This window comes from Columba livia, chromosome 1 (assembly GCF_036013475.1).
Source record: "Columba livia isolate bColLiv1 breed racing homer chromosome 1, bColLiv1.pat.W.v2, whole genome shotgun sequence".
Classification (NCBI taxonomy): domain Eukaryota; kingdom Metazoa; phylum Chordata; class Aves; order Columbiformes; family Columbidae; genus Columba; species Columba livia.
The window spans coordinates 98,370,472-98,386,374 of NC_088602.1; the positions used below are offsets into that span (position 1 = coordinate 98,370,472).

The 15,903-nt window shown below is 45.2% G+C and overlaps 1 protein-coding gene across 2 annotated transcripts in view; it reads left to right on the forward strand.

The window, feature by feature from the left end:
• The first annotated feature begins 14,343 nt into the window (after positions 1 to 14,343).
• LOC102088179 (amine oxidase [flavin-containing] B) overlaps positions 14,344 to 15,903 on the forward strand; it is a 56,749-nt gene continuing 55,189 nt past the window's right edge. For both annotated transcript variants that reach the window (XM_005501652.3, XM_005501653.3), the window contains exon 1: positions 14,344 to 14,499. In XM_005501652.3, the coding sequence (XP_005501709.2) occupies positions 14,454 to 14,499 (46 nt within the window). In that variant the 5' untranslated portion in view covers positions 14,344 to 14,453. The remainder of the gene's footprint in view (positions 14,500 to 15,903) is intronic.

The following is a 15,903-nucleotide window of genomic DNA, read 5'->3' on the forward strand; positions in this document are numbered from 1 at the left end:
CATCATGGTCTGCAATAATACTGAAAAAATGCAAACAATGAAATTCGTTTTGTGACCTGTCTCCAAACTGGCAGAGAGACGTAGCAGATGGACTAACCCACATCTGAACTAGCCATATGCACAATATAAACAACAGCAGTAAGCAGTGCTACTGCATTCAGACAGACATCATAGCATTTTCCCTGACCACTGTGCTTATAATGCAGATACATGCAGGTAACAGGAGTAAAGACTGTGGAAGTTCAGGCCCACTCAACCATGCCAACAATAGGGAACCAGAAGAAAATAATGCAAAGCAAGACAGACAAAGGATGTTAGGGAAGCAGACATGATTTCAAAAAGAGTACAGATTCACATCTGTGCATGGTCTGATCCCAGGACAACATTTGGAGTTCTAGTAGAACATTTGAAATATAAGGATGCCTATCTGAACAAGTAAAGCAGATGAAAGTAGCCTTGCTGAGTACCCTACTCCAAGTGCCTCCATAGAATGAGTTACAAACATCTGACATTTTACCATCAGGTATCAACCACTCCCCAGAAAGGCATGAGAGAAAGCAATGGCCACTGCATACACAAAGTAGCCAGTCAGTCAAATGCAACTGGTGGCTCAGGACCAAGATCTTAACTCCAACAGAGAAAATACAGAAGGCTCACCTTGATTTTTTCTGCCATCTGTTTTGAAATGATAACTGACAGAAGATGAAAGATCGCTGCAGTCCTTCTCCCAGGCATGCAGACAGTAGGGTCAGGTATTTGAACATGACAAAATTTTGTTTCATGCTGCAACCTAGATGGTTGATGATATTCTAGATTCTAGATGATATTCTGATTCACGAATCTAGTACATGAAGGTAGACCTAGGACCAGGTGAAGTCTTCAGGTGAAATAGTTGAAGTTCCTCTCAGCTCTGAAAACTCTGTTCAACGCAGTCAGCAGCAACAAGAAGCTAGATCACCTTGAGCTGAGGAGGTCGCCTGGTGCTGTCCTGCTCATCTCTGTGAAGTAATGGAATTTTAAAACATGCTGTCTGGTACTGAACTCCTCTAAAATCTACCTTTTGTGAAATACAGCCCAGAGTAACACTACCTACCTGCTGGCTACTTCATGAAACCAAAATACTGATCGTGAGAAACAGGAGAGGAGATTGAATAATTAGTTTATCTGAAAACTATTTTCACTGTCTGTATATGACAGTAGTTAAAATTCCAGTGTACCTAATCTCAAAATAATTTTTTTCATTGAAACTAGAAGATTGGCTTCTGTAGGAGATTTGTAAATATAAAGTGAATGCAGCAGCTCCTTTTTGCAGAAAACAATGAGACTTATGAGTTATTCTAGCTGCTCTGTAGAGAAGTGCTAATATAAACAAAACACCTTTGCAAGTTAAGCTTATTAAAATAACCAAGCGTTTCAAAAGAAGCAGGATTTAAAATGGAAGACAATAGGTGAAGACAGACCTAAGAACTCAGAGACAAAAAATAGCATGAAGACAATATAAAAAGTCCTGCTTATCTTTAGATCTATATTCTACTAGAATATATTTAATACATGCAACATTAAATATATTGTATATTTAATGTTTACTATAAAATTAGTGTGCATCTAGTTAGTGGATACAGATATATTTTTTTAATTCTGTGGAAGAAGTTTTTCTTTTATGGAAATGAGTTAAAGGAAGCATAAAAGGTAAAGTTGATGAGGGTCTGGACTTGGGAATTTATAGGGTAATTAAAGATTTTGGAGAAAGTTTAGGCCTGGGAAGAATGAAAACTGTGTATATAATAGAAAGAGAAATAACATGAGTATAGAAAATCTACCTGAAGTCCCAAAGAACTGGATCAAGTTGTGACCCCAGAGGATTTAGCACAGAAAGATATGGATTAAACTCAGCACTTTGCAATGCCTGGATTTTGAATATTTAGAAACCACAGAGTGCAATGGGAAATTGTAAGATAAAAACTTGATTCTGGGCCAGCATGCAGCTGTTGCTGTTTATGTCTATGGGTGCTTAAAATCTGTGCTATGACATTAATGATTACCAAGGCCTTTATCTTTCTATGTAAAAGGGTTCTCCATGCCCATTCAGGAAGCTGTATTAGCTTTGCCTCAGGGCACTGAGGGGCAGTAATGAAAGGCATATGGAGAATGAGCAGGACAACACAGACCTTTGCAGAGTCATGGAAGAGCAAAGGAGCCAATTCACCTTGAACTCACAATCTCCTGGCTGCTTCTCAAGAATGAAGACAAGATCCCACAGTCTTTACAAAATAACCAAGTGTTAAGTTTACAGGAAAGATTTGTATTTTTTTCTCCTTTTCTTCTGGGTTAGAAGTATTAGTTAGCACTTCTCTCACCTTCACTGAAGAACTCTATGAGTAGTTCTTCGCTCCTTAGGTACATGCTTGGAGTGTGACTTATTTTGCTAGTTCTAATCATCTGAAAGTTTATCTAGTCTAAGTCAATTAGTTAGGTGTCCTTGGAGAGGGACAGACATGTCAAGAGGAAATTTGTCTCATGATAAACTACCCTAGTATAGTGTTAATCAATCTCTAGACCTACCTAACTCTTCCACTGCCTGGAGGCAGAGCCTTGTTGGCCTGTGTAGATGGTCAACATAAGACAAAATGAATCACACCTGTAAAAACTACTATAACCTCTTAAACTCCTCCTCTTCAAATTTAATTTTTTCATTAGCTCGCATATTTCCCAATCCATTTATTATTTTCAAGGCTCTTCACTGAAGCCACTTCAGTTTACACAGGGCCACGCTGGACTGTGTAAGTGTGCACAGAAGTGTAATCAACATCCCCTTAGTACTCAGAGCAGCATTACCATTTACATGCATATTAATACATAATACATACATTATAGCCTTCTCAGTGATAATAATGTCCATATCAATACATGATAGCCTGTTGTTCATTATTTCAGTTCTTTCCTAAGTTTGCACTGTAGGAGTTTACCGAATACCTTCCTGTATGTTTTTTCCTGTGGAGGAACATGAGTTTTGCCACTGATACTGGACTATTCATTCAGTCAGCTGATCGGAGCCAGCCCAGCGAGAGCCGGAGCCGGCGGGGTTCAGCCGACCACGAGGTTCAGCCGAGATTAGGAAGCTCAGGAGGAAACGTACAGGGACAGCCTGATTCCCGGCGGTCCCGATCCCCGCAGCCCTGGCAGCCATTGCGAGAGAGCGGCTGACGTGGCGGGGGGCGTTCCCACGGTAACGGCGACCACACCCCCTCCCCTTGCCTTGAAAAAGCCTTTGGGAGGGCAGCCACTAGGTGCAGGGAGGAGCAACCAGCTTGTGTAGTGGGTGAGTCCCACCCACACTGTGCTGCAGCAGCGGGTGTGGTAGCTTGTGCAGCGGGGTGCAGAGAGCACTTGTCGCTTGTCAGCCCCTCTGACTTACTGCCAGCATCCCAGACTGCTGACGACCATGGTCGCCTCCAGGAGGAGAGCTTGTCTCAAACAGACTGTGGCAATGCAGACTGAGGAGGTTCTGTCCCGAACGGTGGCTGTTCAGGTCTCCGGCTGCAGGGAGTGCCAGAGCCTGCTGCTGCCGGGGGAGGGAGGCCAGCTCTCCACCTGTGTGAGGTGTGAGCAGGGGCAAGACCTGCTCGACATGGTTGTGAAACTTAAGGAGGAGGTTGAGACGCTGAGGACCATCAGGGAGTGCGAAAGGGAGATCGACTGGTGGAGTAACACCCTGACGTGCCAGTCGGAAAGGCCCCAGGGAGGTATCCCCCAAAAGGAGATGGACCTCCTGCCTTCTCGGACAGAGGCGGAAGTCCTGAGACTGCCCCACCCTCGTTGCTGTCGGGCAGAGGTAGGGGACCTAAAAGACGACAAGGGTTGGAAGCGTATTCCGGTTCGGCGTCACGGGCATCCCCCCTCCCTGCCTGCTTTGCCTCCCCAGGTGCCCCTCTGTAATAGGTTTGAGGCCCTGGATCTTGAAGAAGAGGTAGGTGAGGAGGTGGTGCCAAGCCTGCCTACAAGATAGCATAGGAAGAGGCGGTTGACTTCACAACTTAAGACTGCCTCTGATAAGAAAGAAAGAAGAGTGATTGTAATAGGAAATTCCCTTCTGAAAGGAACAGAGGGCCCAATATGCAGAGTTGACCCTCATCTTAGGGAAGTCTGTAGTCTACCTGGAGCCCGGATCAAGGATATTGCTAGAGAGCTCCCCAAACTGGTGCGCCCGACAGACTACTACCCGCTGCTGGTCTTCCAGACAGATGGGGAGGAAGCTGCTTCCTGTAGTCTGAGAGGAATGAAGAATGATTTCAAGGTCTTGGGAAGGATGGTGAAAGACTCAGGGTCTCAAGTGATCTTCTCTTCACTCCTTCCATCTTCTAGTGATGATGTGGGATGGAATAGGAAAATTCAGTCTCTAAATGGTTGGCTCCAAGACTGGTGCTACAAGCAGGGCTTTGGATTTTTTGATAATGGTTGGTTTTATAAGACTCCAGTCTGGACAGTGTTACGTGGGAAAGGTTTATCTCGCTGGGGCAGGAATTAGCTGGGCTCATTTGGAAAGCTTTAAACTAGGCTTGAAGGGGGATGGGGTTGTAGCTGGGCTTGTCCCAGTGGGGCAGCATTCTAAAACTGATGAGGACCAGGTGGCCTCCTATGCCCTAGGGAGAAATTGGTGTGCTCTGCTCACTCCCTGAAATGCCTGTACACCAATGCGCACAGCATGGGGAATAAGCAGGAGTTAGAATCCTATGTTCGGTCGGGAGATTATGATCTGGTGGCAATTACAGAAACATGGTGGGACAGTTCACATGACTGGAATGTGGTCATGGATGGCTATGCCCTTTTCAGGAAAGACAGGCCAGCCAGGCGTGGTGGTGGAGTTGCTCTCTATGTGAGAGAGCAACTGCAATGTACTAAATTCTGCCCAGGAATGGATGACGAGCGAGTTGAGAGTGTATGGGTCAGGACCAAGGGACAGGCTGGCAGGGGTGACACTGTTGTGGGCATCTATTACAGGCCACCAGATCAAGCTGAGGAAGTTGATGAGGTCTTCTATGGGCAGCTGAGAGTGGCCTCACAGTCACAGGCCCTGGTTGTTGTGGGGGATTTTGACTTCCCTGATGTTTGCTGGAAGGACCATTCAGCCAGCCAGCCACAGTCCAGGAGGTTCCTCCAGTGCATTGATGATAACTTCCTCATGCAGATGGTGGAGGAGCCGACTAGGAGAGGTGCACTGCTGGATCTCATCCTCACTAACAAGGAGGGTCTGGTCGAAGCAGTAAAGGTTGAGGGCTGCCTTGGTTGCAGTGACCACGAGATGGTGGAGTTCAGCATCTTGGGTGGCAGGAACAGAGTAGCAAGTAGAATTGCAACCCTGGACTTTAGCAGGGCTAACTTTGGCCTTTTCAAGCAATTGCTGGGGGAAATCCCATGGGCAAGACTGCTTGAAGGTAAAGGGGCCCAAGATAGCTGGATTGCATTCAGAGATTGCTTCTTCCACACTCAGGATCAGAGCATCCCCACACGTAGGAAGTCAAGGAAGGGAGCCAGGAGGCCTGCGTGGTTGAATAGGGATCTGTTGGGTATGCTGAAGCAGAAGAGGGGAGTTTACAGGTCATGGAAGCAGGGGCTGGCCACTTGTGAAGAATATAAGGCTGCTGTTAGAGGATGTAGGAAGGCAGCTAGGATAGCCAAGGCCTCCTTAGAATTACAGCTGGCGAGAGGGGTCAAGGACAGCAAAAAGAACTTTTTCAAATACATAGCAGATAAAACTAATACCAGAGGCAATGTAGGCCCACTGATGAATGGGGTGGGTGCCCTGGTGGCAGAAGATACAGAGAAGGCAGAATTACTGAATGCCTTCTTTGTCTACTCTGCCGGCGGCTGTCCTGGGGAGCCCTGTACCCCTGAGACCCCAGATGAAGCCAGGTCAATGGACGAGTTTGCTTTAGTTGATGAGGACTGGGTTAGGGAGCAATTGAATAGTCTGGACATCCATAAATCCATGGATCCAGATCGGATGCATCCGTGGGTGCTGAGGGAGCTGGCTGAAGTCATTGCTGGACCGCCCTCCATCATCTTTGCCAAGTCTTGGGAAATGCGAGAGGTGCCTGAGAATTGGAGGAAAGCAAATGTCACTCCAGTTTTCAAAAAGGGCAAGAAGGAGGACCTGGGTAATTATAGACTGGTCAGCCTCACCTCTGTCCCTGGGAAAGTAATGGAACAGCTTGTCCTTGGTGCCATCTCAAGGCATATCAAGGATAAGAGGGTTATTAGGGGCAGTCAGCATGGCTTTACCAAGGGTAAGTCATGCTTGACCAACCTCATAGCCTTTTATGAGAATGTAACAAGGTGGATGGATGATGGCAGAGCGGTGGTGTGGTCTACCTTGACTTCAGTAAAGCCTTTGACACAGTCCCCCACAGCATCCTCACAGCTAAGTTGAGGAGGTGTGGTCTAGACAATAGAGTAGCGAGGTGGGTTGCAAACTGGCTTAAGGAGAGAAGCCAGAGAGTGGTAGTCAATGGTGCGGAGTCTAGTTGGAGGCCAGTATCTAGTGGAGTGCCTCAGGGGTCAGTACTGGGGCCAATATTATTCAATATATTCATTAATGATTTAGACGAGGGAATAGAGTGTACTATCAGCAAGTTTGCTGATGACACTAAGCTGGGAGGAGTGGCTGACATGACAGAAGGCTGTGCTGCCATCCAGCGGGACCTGGACAGGCTGGAGAGTTGGGCGGGGAATAACCTAATGAAATTTGACAAGGGAAAGTGTAGAGTCCTGCATCTGGGCAGGAACAACCCCAGGTTCCAGTAGAGGTTGGGAAATTACATATTAGAGAGCAGTGTGGGGGAAAGGGACCTGGGGGTCCTGGTGGACAACAGGATGACCATGAGCCAGCACTGTGCCTTTGTGGCCAGGAAGGCCAATGGCATCCTGGGGTGTATTACAAGGTTAGTAGATCGAGAGAGGTCCTCCTTCCCCTCTACTCCGCCCTGGTGAGACCACATCTGGAATATTGTGTCCAGTTCTGGGCCCCTCAGTTCAAGAAGGACAGGGAACTGCTGGAGAGAGTCCAGTGCAGGGCAACAGAAATGATTAAGGGAGTGGAGCACCTCCCTTATGAAGAAAGGCTGAGGCAGCTGGGTCTCTTTATTTTGGAGGAGACTGAGGGGTGACCTTATTAATGTTTATAAGTATATAAAGGGTGAGTGCCACGAGGATGGAGCCAGGCTCTTCTCAGTGGCAAACAATGGTAGGACAAGGGGTAATGGGTTCAAACTGGAACACAAGAGGTTCCACTTAAATTTGAGAAGAAACTTCTTCTCAGTGAGGGTGACAGAGCAGTGGAACAGGCTGCCCAGGGAGGTTGTGGAGTCTCCTTCTCTGGAGACATTCAAAACCCGCCTGGACATGTTCCTGTGTGACCTCACCTAGGAGTTCCTGCTCCAGCAGGGTGATTGGACTAGATGAACATTTGAGGTCCCTTCCAATTCCAAACATACTGTGATACTGTGATATTTCACCACAGGTAACAATTAGGGAACCAGGCATTAGGAGAAACACAGAATTAGAGAAAAACAAACCAGAGGAATGCAAACCTAGAAACTCCTTTGGAGTTAGCAGTGAATTGATGAAGTCTGGCAGCAGCCAGACCAAGAGTGAGCTATCTTTCAAGTGATAGATGGAAATGGTGTGCTGTGACTTCTTTAGATGCAAAGCAGAAGGAACAGTATGATTAAGAAAAATTAAAGGTCACCTGCCATTATTCAGTAAGAAAACACTCTTCAAGAACTCTTTGGATTAGGTTACTGGCAAAGGATATGGCAGTCATTTTTGTTAAAAGGATGAAAGTGTTTTATTTTGTCATGTGTTTTGAGGTATGCCTCCCAGGGCTCCCCACACCTGCCTGTAGCCCAGGATCTCACGTCATCCCCTGGGACCATCAGCCCCCACCCAAGTGCCACCACAGTAGGGCCATTCTCCAGCTCCCCACAGCCTTGCCCTGCCTGGCCATATGCCCCACCAAGCTGGGCCCACCGGCCTGGCCTCAGCCTGGCCCTCTCCTCAGGGAGATGCCTGATACCCAGGGCTGGGGCTGCCCTGGTGCCCCTGGCTGCTCCTGGCTGTGGGTGGGATGGGTCTGGGCTGCCAGGCCCTGCCATGCTGCCCTCCCATGGGGAACGCCCACAGTTCAGGCCCACAGCCCCAGGCAGCTGCCAGCCTGTCTGTGACATGGCACTCAGACCCTTGTTCTGTTCTTGCGCTATGGCCCTGTGTGCTCATCAGTAATGTGTTTACATTCACTTATTTTTTCTAATGGGCTTAATCTTGTAGGTTTTATGTTTAATGATCAGTCCTACTTTGAATGGAATCTGACTGATAAAATATTCAATTTTTGCTTATTAGCTCTAGATTAATGTCAGACTGTTCTATGATGGATTAAAAACCTTGGCTATTAACATTTAGCCTCTCCAGTTAACATTCACTGCTAATCAAGACACATTTTGGTCACGGCTGATGCTGCCACAGGGCAAAGGGACAGACTAGACAACTTCCTGAGACTCCTTGCAGCAGGCTATTTTTTATTGGAAAGCCTGGCATGGAACTTATGCTCATTTAATTGTACAGCATTTCAAAAGCACTGACATCTGCTTTCACAATTTCTGCACTGATTGCTTCAGAGAAATTTGAAATTATGTAAAATATATGTTTGAAAATGTGTGTAAACTTGCCTGTCTTCTGTAATATCAGTATTAGCAGACATAAGGGTACTTACCCTAAGGATTACATGATCTGGTTGAAGACTAGAGAGGAGTCAAGCCATGTTCATGCTACCTTCAAAGGATTCTCCATCACAAACCAGTAATGAAGTACAAGCACCAAATTCACCAGGTGGCTGAAAACACCGAGTCTAAGTGTATGCTCATGGCTGATGGAGGATGCAATCTCATGGCCAATGGAACATGCAGTCTTAGTCTTTACAACCAAACTCTTTGTTATCTATCTTTTCACATAGCTTCTCTGCATGTGATTGCGATGCCCTAAGGCATCTAGGCTTACCTGTGCTCCTGAGCCTGAACCTCTGATCATCGAGCAGCCTAAAACCTCTTGGGTCCTTGTGCACTGACCTGTTATGAAGGTCTGGTACCCACTGGGGTGTGCCATGGTGCCCATCTATCTTGTGTGACAAGGCTTCCTCCCTGCGCAGTAGGAGATGGTTGCAGCGGTGGGGAAGGGTGGGAGGTAGGACCCAGGGCTCTCTGACATGGACATATTGCAGTGGGAGTTTGCATCCACACCCAAGAATTCAGAAAAATTCCTGGCTCTGATCATAAAGCTGTTACTGAAGCACCCTAGTGCTAATACAGCTTGCAGGTAACAGAGGAATCCATTCTGCCACCTCGATTAAAGGCAATGTCAGCATGTATTACCTGCCAGCAGGAAATTTCAGCAGTGAAAACTGGCTTGTTCTGAAGCAGAGACTTTCCCACTGAATATGATGAAGAGGGACTGTAACACAAAACAAACAATGAAAAGCTGGCTTATTAAGTGCACTGCTATTTAATGAGCAGAAGCTGAGAGGATGTGTGATTTAAAATGCTATACTGTGTTTTTACCAGCCACTGACCAGACAGTCATGAAACACATGCCTAAATTCTACCTCTTAGTCTTTGTATATTTGGAGATCTTTGGCTTTGACCCATGAAATTTCCACTTTTTTTTTTTTTTTTTTTCTCAAAATTTAGTCCAGGGCTGTCAGTAGATTTTGTACCAGACATCATAGCTATTTATGCCATCTTATTGCCACACTGTATAAGTGCCTAACAAAAGTTATGAAAACAATATATTTTGTCTCAGATTAGTTCTCTTCCAAGCCGAGAAAATGTGGAGGGTCTCAGTTGTTCTGTTTTCTCAAAAAGCCTACTTTGCTTCTAACAGTATGCATTCAAAGCATAATGCACTAAAATCCACATAGGAGACTTTTCATCTGTTTAATTAATTAGAACCACATGGGATAAGAGAAGTAATGGGGTCATAAAAACCAGAAGCAGAATCCTTATATGATTAGGTGAAATGTTTCCAGACATAAAAATCCCAGCCAACCAACCAACCAAACCTTTTTGCCATCAAGGAGGCTTTTTTAGAATTACCCATAGCATTCTAGTCATACCTGTTGAAGATAGATACCTTTGGACCCAGATAGATGTAGAAAAGAGCTGTTAGGATCAGCAAATATGTACCCCAGTATGTAAGGCTACTAAAGTGCTTAACAAGCATCAACCTTGCAAACAGAAAAGCAGAAAGGGGAATATGATACCTGTTTAAAATCATCGAGGTGTAAACATTTTGGAAGCAGAAGTGACTGAGATGAAAAAACGAACATTTGAAATTGACTTACTGTGGAAGAGAGGACAGAAAAACTGCCAACCTGGCTTTGAAGAAGATTTGACCTGCTCTAGACTGAGCCAGATTTATTAACCAGAGAGATTATATGATATGACCATGGTGGCAGAAAAACAGACTTAATGACCCAGATATTTGGTTTGTTTTATCTCAACAGCCGTTTGAGGGCCTTGTGCCCTCAGACACTCCCATGGACCTTCATGTGACTTTAGGGCATGTACCATGTACCCCAGCTGCTGGCAATACAGCCCTCTCTGTTTCACACATTCCTATTAAAAAAAGAAAAAAAAAAAAAAAAGAAATTATTACTCTTTAGAGCCACAGGGGGAAAATATGGTCCAGAGGAATCACAGGACTAAGTGTTATGTATTGTGGACATTGTGAATATGTGGCACCTGGCATTGAGCACATAGATGTAACCATAGCTACCTTCAGCAATAGCCCAAATAAAATTACACACTTCTGCTTTTGGAATAGCCTTCCCTATCTCTGGATGTTTCATGTGGGGTTTAAAATAATCTCTACAACTATTATTTCTGACCACCATTTGATAATTGTGTGTCTCTTGATAGGAAGAGTTCTTGGGGTTTGATTTAACCATCCTCAAAATCAGAGAGATTCTTTTAATCAGAGTAAGAACATGTATTTCTGAGTAGAAACTAAAAAACTTCTGTTAATTCATCTTCTGTTAATTCAGTTGCATTAGTCTCCCAGTAACTTTTTATTCAGGTTGTTTGGAGAGACCTCTTTCTCTCTTCTCCATTAACCACCTCTCTCAAAAGTAAGGAATTTCTCCCTATAAATTATTAATCATATAGCACTGCTTCAGGCTAGGCAAGTGTCACTCAGAAAAACTGTTTTCAGAGTGAGATATTTATGATACTTTTAATGAGGTAAAGGTTCTTGTCTTCATGTATCTTCTAGATAGAAATGCAATAATAAAAGTAAAAATGTAGATGGTCTCATTAAACTACTTTCTTTTGTAAGAAGTAGATACATATATGACCTTAACAAGAAAGAGATCACATCTAAAAGTACACAGAAAGAGTAAGCAAGCAGCTAGGTTAGGATCTAGAGAGCAAACCTAGGATATGGAATGAGAGCAATAGAAAAATAATGGGGTGAGGAACTGTAAATTTTCTTCACAAATTTTCATATTTTTTTAAAGCAAAAGATTGGTTTTGATCAAAGCAGACTTCAGCAGCACAAAATAGAATTGAATGTCTAAAATTGCCTGGAACTGCTGTTCCAGATACAGCACCTAACTGCAATTATTATATTCATAACTACAGTGATGAAATGAGACCGAAATCTCATATACAATGAAATATCTGAAACATTAAACATATTACATATGGCAATGCAGCTTATTGCTGACCCCATCAAAAAGAACATAAGTACTAACTAGCTACTTCTTGAGACTAGCATCCTCAGAAAGTAATCCAGTTCAAGTGTGGAAGTATATTGGTTGATTTCTCACATTCAGAAAACTAAAAGTGATCAAAGAAAATGTGCACAGACAAGAGACAAATAAATTAGGACCACTGCCTTCTCCTTTTCCTCTTTTCCTCTTTTCTCTTCTCCCCTTATCTACCCTGATTTCTCCTCTTACCAGCAACCAGCCTGAACTTCAGAAATATAAATGCAGCATTCTGCTAAACATATAAAAAGAAAGTACCACATGTCCCTTGCCTTACGATGAATTTCCTTGTGTCTTCCAAGAGGTGACTTGTCCCTCCAGATGATGGATCAGTCCCTAGCACTCTTGACATCCTTTGCCCATCTGGGTATGCCTTCTTCCAGCCAAACCAGAAAATACTTGTGAGCACAGAGGAACTGTGTTCCCATGAAAGATAAGTGCTGCATGTGTTTTCTGGGTGTCACCACTGCAATAATTAATCTAACAGTCACAAAGCAATAAAGATACCAGTTAAGTCAAATGGTTATTTCATACTTCAGATATTGAGAACTGTGATAAACTTGTTTCAGCTAGATATTGCTCTTTCTCTCTCTTTGTTTATTTGTTTGTTTGTTTTTTCCTTCTGTTGATGTTGCTTTTGTTTGTTTAATTTAATCTTTCCTTTAACCCAAACTTCATATAATGCTGAAACAATGGAGTTTAGTTCACTAGTTCTTCAGGCTTTGGGAGGCTTTCATCCTAAAGGTTGGACTTCATCTGTCAATTGACACATGGCTTGGAGAAAGAGTGGATAAGATACAAGGAGGGGAAGTATCCAGGTGAAGAGTGCTGCAAAACGGATTAAAAAAAGGACAGGAGAATTATGGAGAGCACCTCTTTAAGGAATGAGAGATGAAGCAGAGATGGGGAGGAAAGTGAGGTGAAAGCATATAGAAAAATTTTTTTACAGAAGAATTTTTTTATTCATGAGGGTAGTGACACAGTGGAAAAGTTTGCCCAGAGAAGAGATAATCCAGTCAAACGCCCTCTGCCATGGGCAGGGACATCTTTCACTAGATCAGGATGCTTAAAGCCCCATCCAACCTGACCTTGAACACTATATACTTGGAAGAAAAAGGGCAGTGCATCCTGGGGTGTCATGAAGATGCCAGGGCCTTAGCACTGGACATTGAACTTAGCGTCTGTGAGTGAAGAATCATCCACTGTGCATGAGATACAGCAAACCAAGTATGTCCAGGACACATGCTCAGGCAGTGTCCTGTGATCAACCCACTGTCTGTCAGCACACCTGCTGGTGCTGTTTGGACCATGCCAACCAGCACAGTGTCATGCAATGTCTGGGCAGGACACAGGGAATGGCACACAACAGGAACAGTTCCCAGCAGTGAAAGATAAGATGGGACCATGAATAACTATTACCTTTGCAGGTAGTTGATATTTTCTCCCTTCCCATTCTCCCTAAAAAGGCAGGACTGAACCTGATATAGTCAATATTTATGACTCCCATCAGAGGTGCACTTGTCCCTGTACATGACAAACTATCACTTGAGATATCGTGAAGGAGGGATAAGGAATCCTATCCAGACTCTCAAGGCCTGTGTCTTCTGATGTACAGCTCCAGGAAACAGAGAGTGACACAGACTGAGCAACTGTCGTTGACCCCCTTCTGCCATGAGCCCATTCATTGAGTGTGGAAGGTCAGCTATGACTGACATGACTGCTGGATGTAATCTGTCCAGATACACCTTATGAAACGTATTTGCATGCTCGGACCATGCCCAAAGCCTGTTTTCCTGGAGCCACCCTCATGTAGAAACCTGAGTGATGGAAAACCCTGCTGCGTGTGTAGGGGACCAGCCTAAGGGCTCCAGATAAGTTTGATGACACTTTTGTTTCTGGATAAGCCAGTTCTTTTCCCTGTGGGTGAGTCTCTTAGGGGTCCTGGCAGACCACTCTTGGTGTGGAGGATGATCTGGAGGAGTGTTGATGCATGGCACTGTTGCATAGCACAAACTGTGATTGCCACAACATGCTGTTTGTTTTGAGATGCTCATAAGGAAAGCCCTAACTGGTCCTCCAAGCTCCATTCCGCCAGCCTTGGCAGCCGCAGGTCCTCTCTGCCGTCACTTTGGTGATCACAGGCAGTGCAGAAGCAGCATCCAACATTTCCACAGCCTTTGGAGAGAGGAGAGCAGCCAACCTGCGGCTTCTGTACCTTGTGGGATGCTCTCCTCAACCAGGGGCATGCTCTCTCTCCAGACTCTGTAAGAGGTTGGAGAAATGAGTGCAACACACATGGCTCTCACTGTGGGTGAGTGGGGCCGGTGCGAGGGGTCAGCCACCACCGGGAGGTAACAGCAACAGCACTGCTTGCTCGTCCTGGGGTGCGCGTCCTCACCCGGGAGGGTGGGCATCCTCACCCGGCGGAGTGCGCACCTTCACCCCGCGGGCCCCGCCCGGGTCCTCACAGCCCCGGGAGCGCTGCTGAGCGCGTCCCCGCCAGTCTTCGGCCTCGCACGGGGCGGCGGGAGGCGTCGCCCACCGGCGGGGCGGAGCGGTGTTGGGGTCCGCCCGAGGGACGCGACAGCCGGACGGGAGCGGCCGCCGGAGGGAGTGAGAGGCGGGTGCGGGGGGCAGCGCCATGGCCGAGAGATACGACGTGATCGTGGTCGGGGGCGGCATCTCAGGTGGGTGCGGCGGCCTGGGGGAGCGGCGGGGGGTCCTGTCAGTCCATGAGGTGCCGAGCATCCCGGTTTGGGTGCCATCGCCCACCGCCCCGCACAGCCGCCAGCTCGCCCGGCTCGGGGTAGGTGACGGTACCGGCGTGGCGGACGGAGCATCACGGCGGCGGCTGTGGGGTAGAGGCTGGGCTGCAGCTCGCCTCCTCCGCGGCCGGAGCGAGTCTCCTCCGGGAAGCCCGAGGTGCGAGTGCATCCCAACCAGCTCGGTAAAGCTGGCTGAATAGAGTCCCCATGATTCAGGCTGAATGACACATGTTGCAGGCAATAATTTATTATTTTAATGTTTGACTTTTATTGGTTTATTACTTCACTATTTGTCTTACCATTTATCTATTTGTTTTTATTATTTAGTTAATTATCTGTTTTATAATTTTATTATTTTTATTGTTTATTGTTAGTTATTTATTTTATTTATTATTTATTTTCATGATTTCATTTTATTTTATTATTTTATTTTTCTGGTTCTTTTGCTGTCCAGTTCCAGCATCTCCTGAACCTGTGTAATTCTTACTGGAGCCCCTGGAATATTTGGGCAGGTGAGGCTTGTGTGTGCCTCACGTATACAGAGACCCTTTGTCACAAAAGAATAATTTAAATTTTGGGGTGCCTTCTCTTTAGAACAGGTAGAAACATAAAGGAAAAAATGCCTGAAAGCAGCTGAATTGTGCAGTAAATGTCTAGTTCCTCATTCAGCACAGGTATGGATTTGAGAGCATGAGCATCCTGGCAGAAACGGGCAGCAGGCCTGGAAGGCTTGTTGCACTGGGTGGAAATCTGATGGTTTTAATCTAATCCTGGCTGGAAGAACACCGGGCCTGCCCAGAGTGAATCTCTCTCTCTCTCTCTCTCATGTGTTACGTTCTGAGATCCACATGTCCAAATATTGTCTACGTGCAGTAGTGGTTGTAGGTTTTTTCGTTTGTTTGGTTGGTTTTTTTTTCTTTTTTTGTCTTTTTTTTTTTTCTTTTTGTGTTGTTGTTTGTGGGGTTTTGGTTTTTTTTTTGGTTGTTTTTTTTTTCCCCTGCGCCTTTGACATATCAAACAGTTGGGTTTTGGCCTGTTAGTATTGGAAGGTATGCAGTGTGATAGCTCCTGTGCTGTATGTAAAACTCCTTAGTGCATAGTAAGTATGTATGCATCCACAGATCCAACTACTATTTCTTGTCGAACTGCAAACAGATTACTCAATATGTGTTGCAAAACATGGTTTTATTAATCCTTTTTTTACATGACTTTTAGTTTCACTTTATATATAAATCTAGATGTCTGTTTAACCATTACATCAAGGTATCCAGTGTGCAATTTGAATGCCTTACAAAATGTAGCAGACAAAATAATTGGCATTTATTT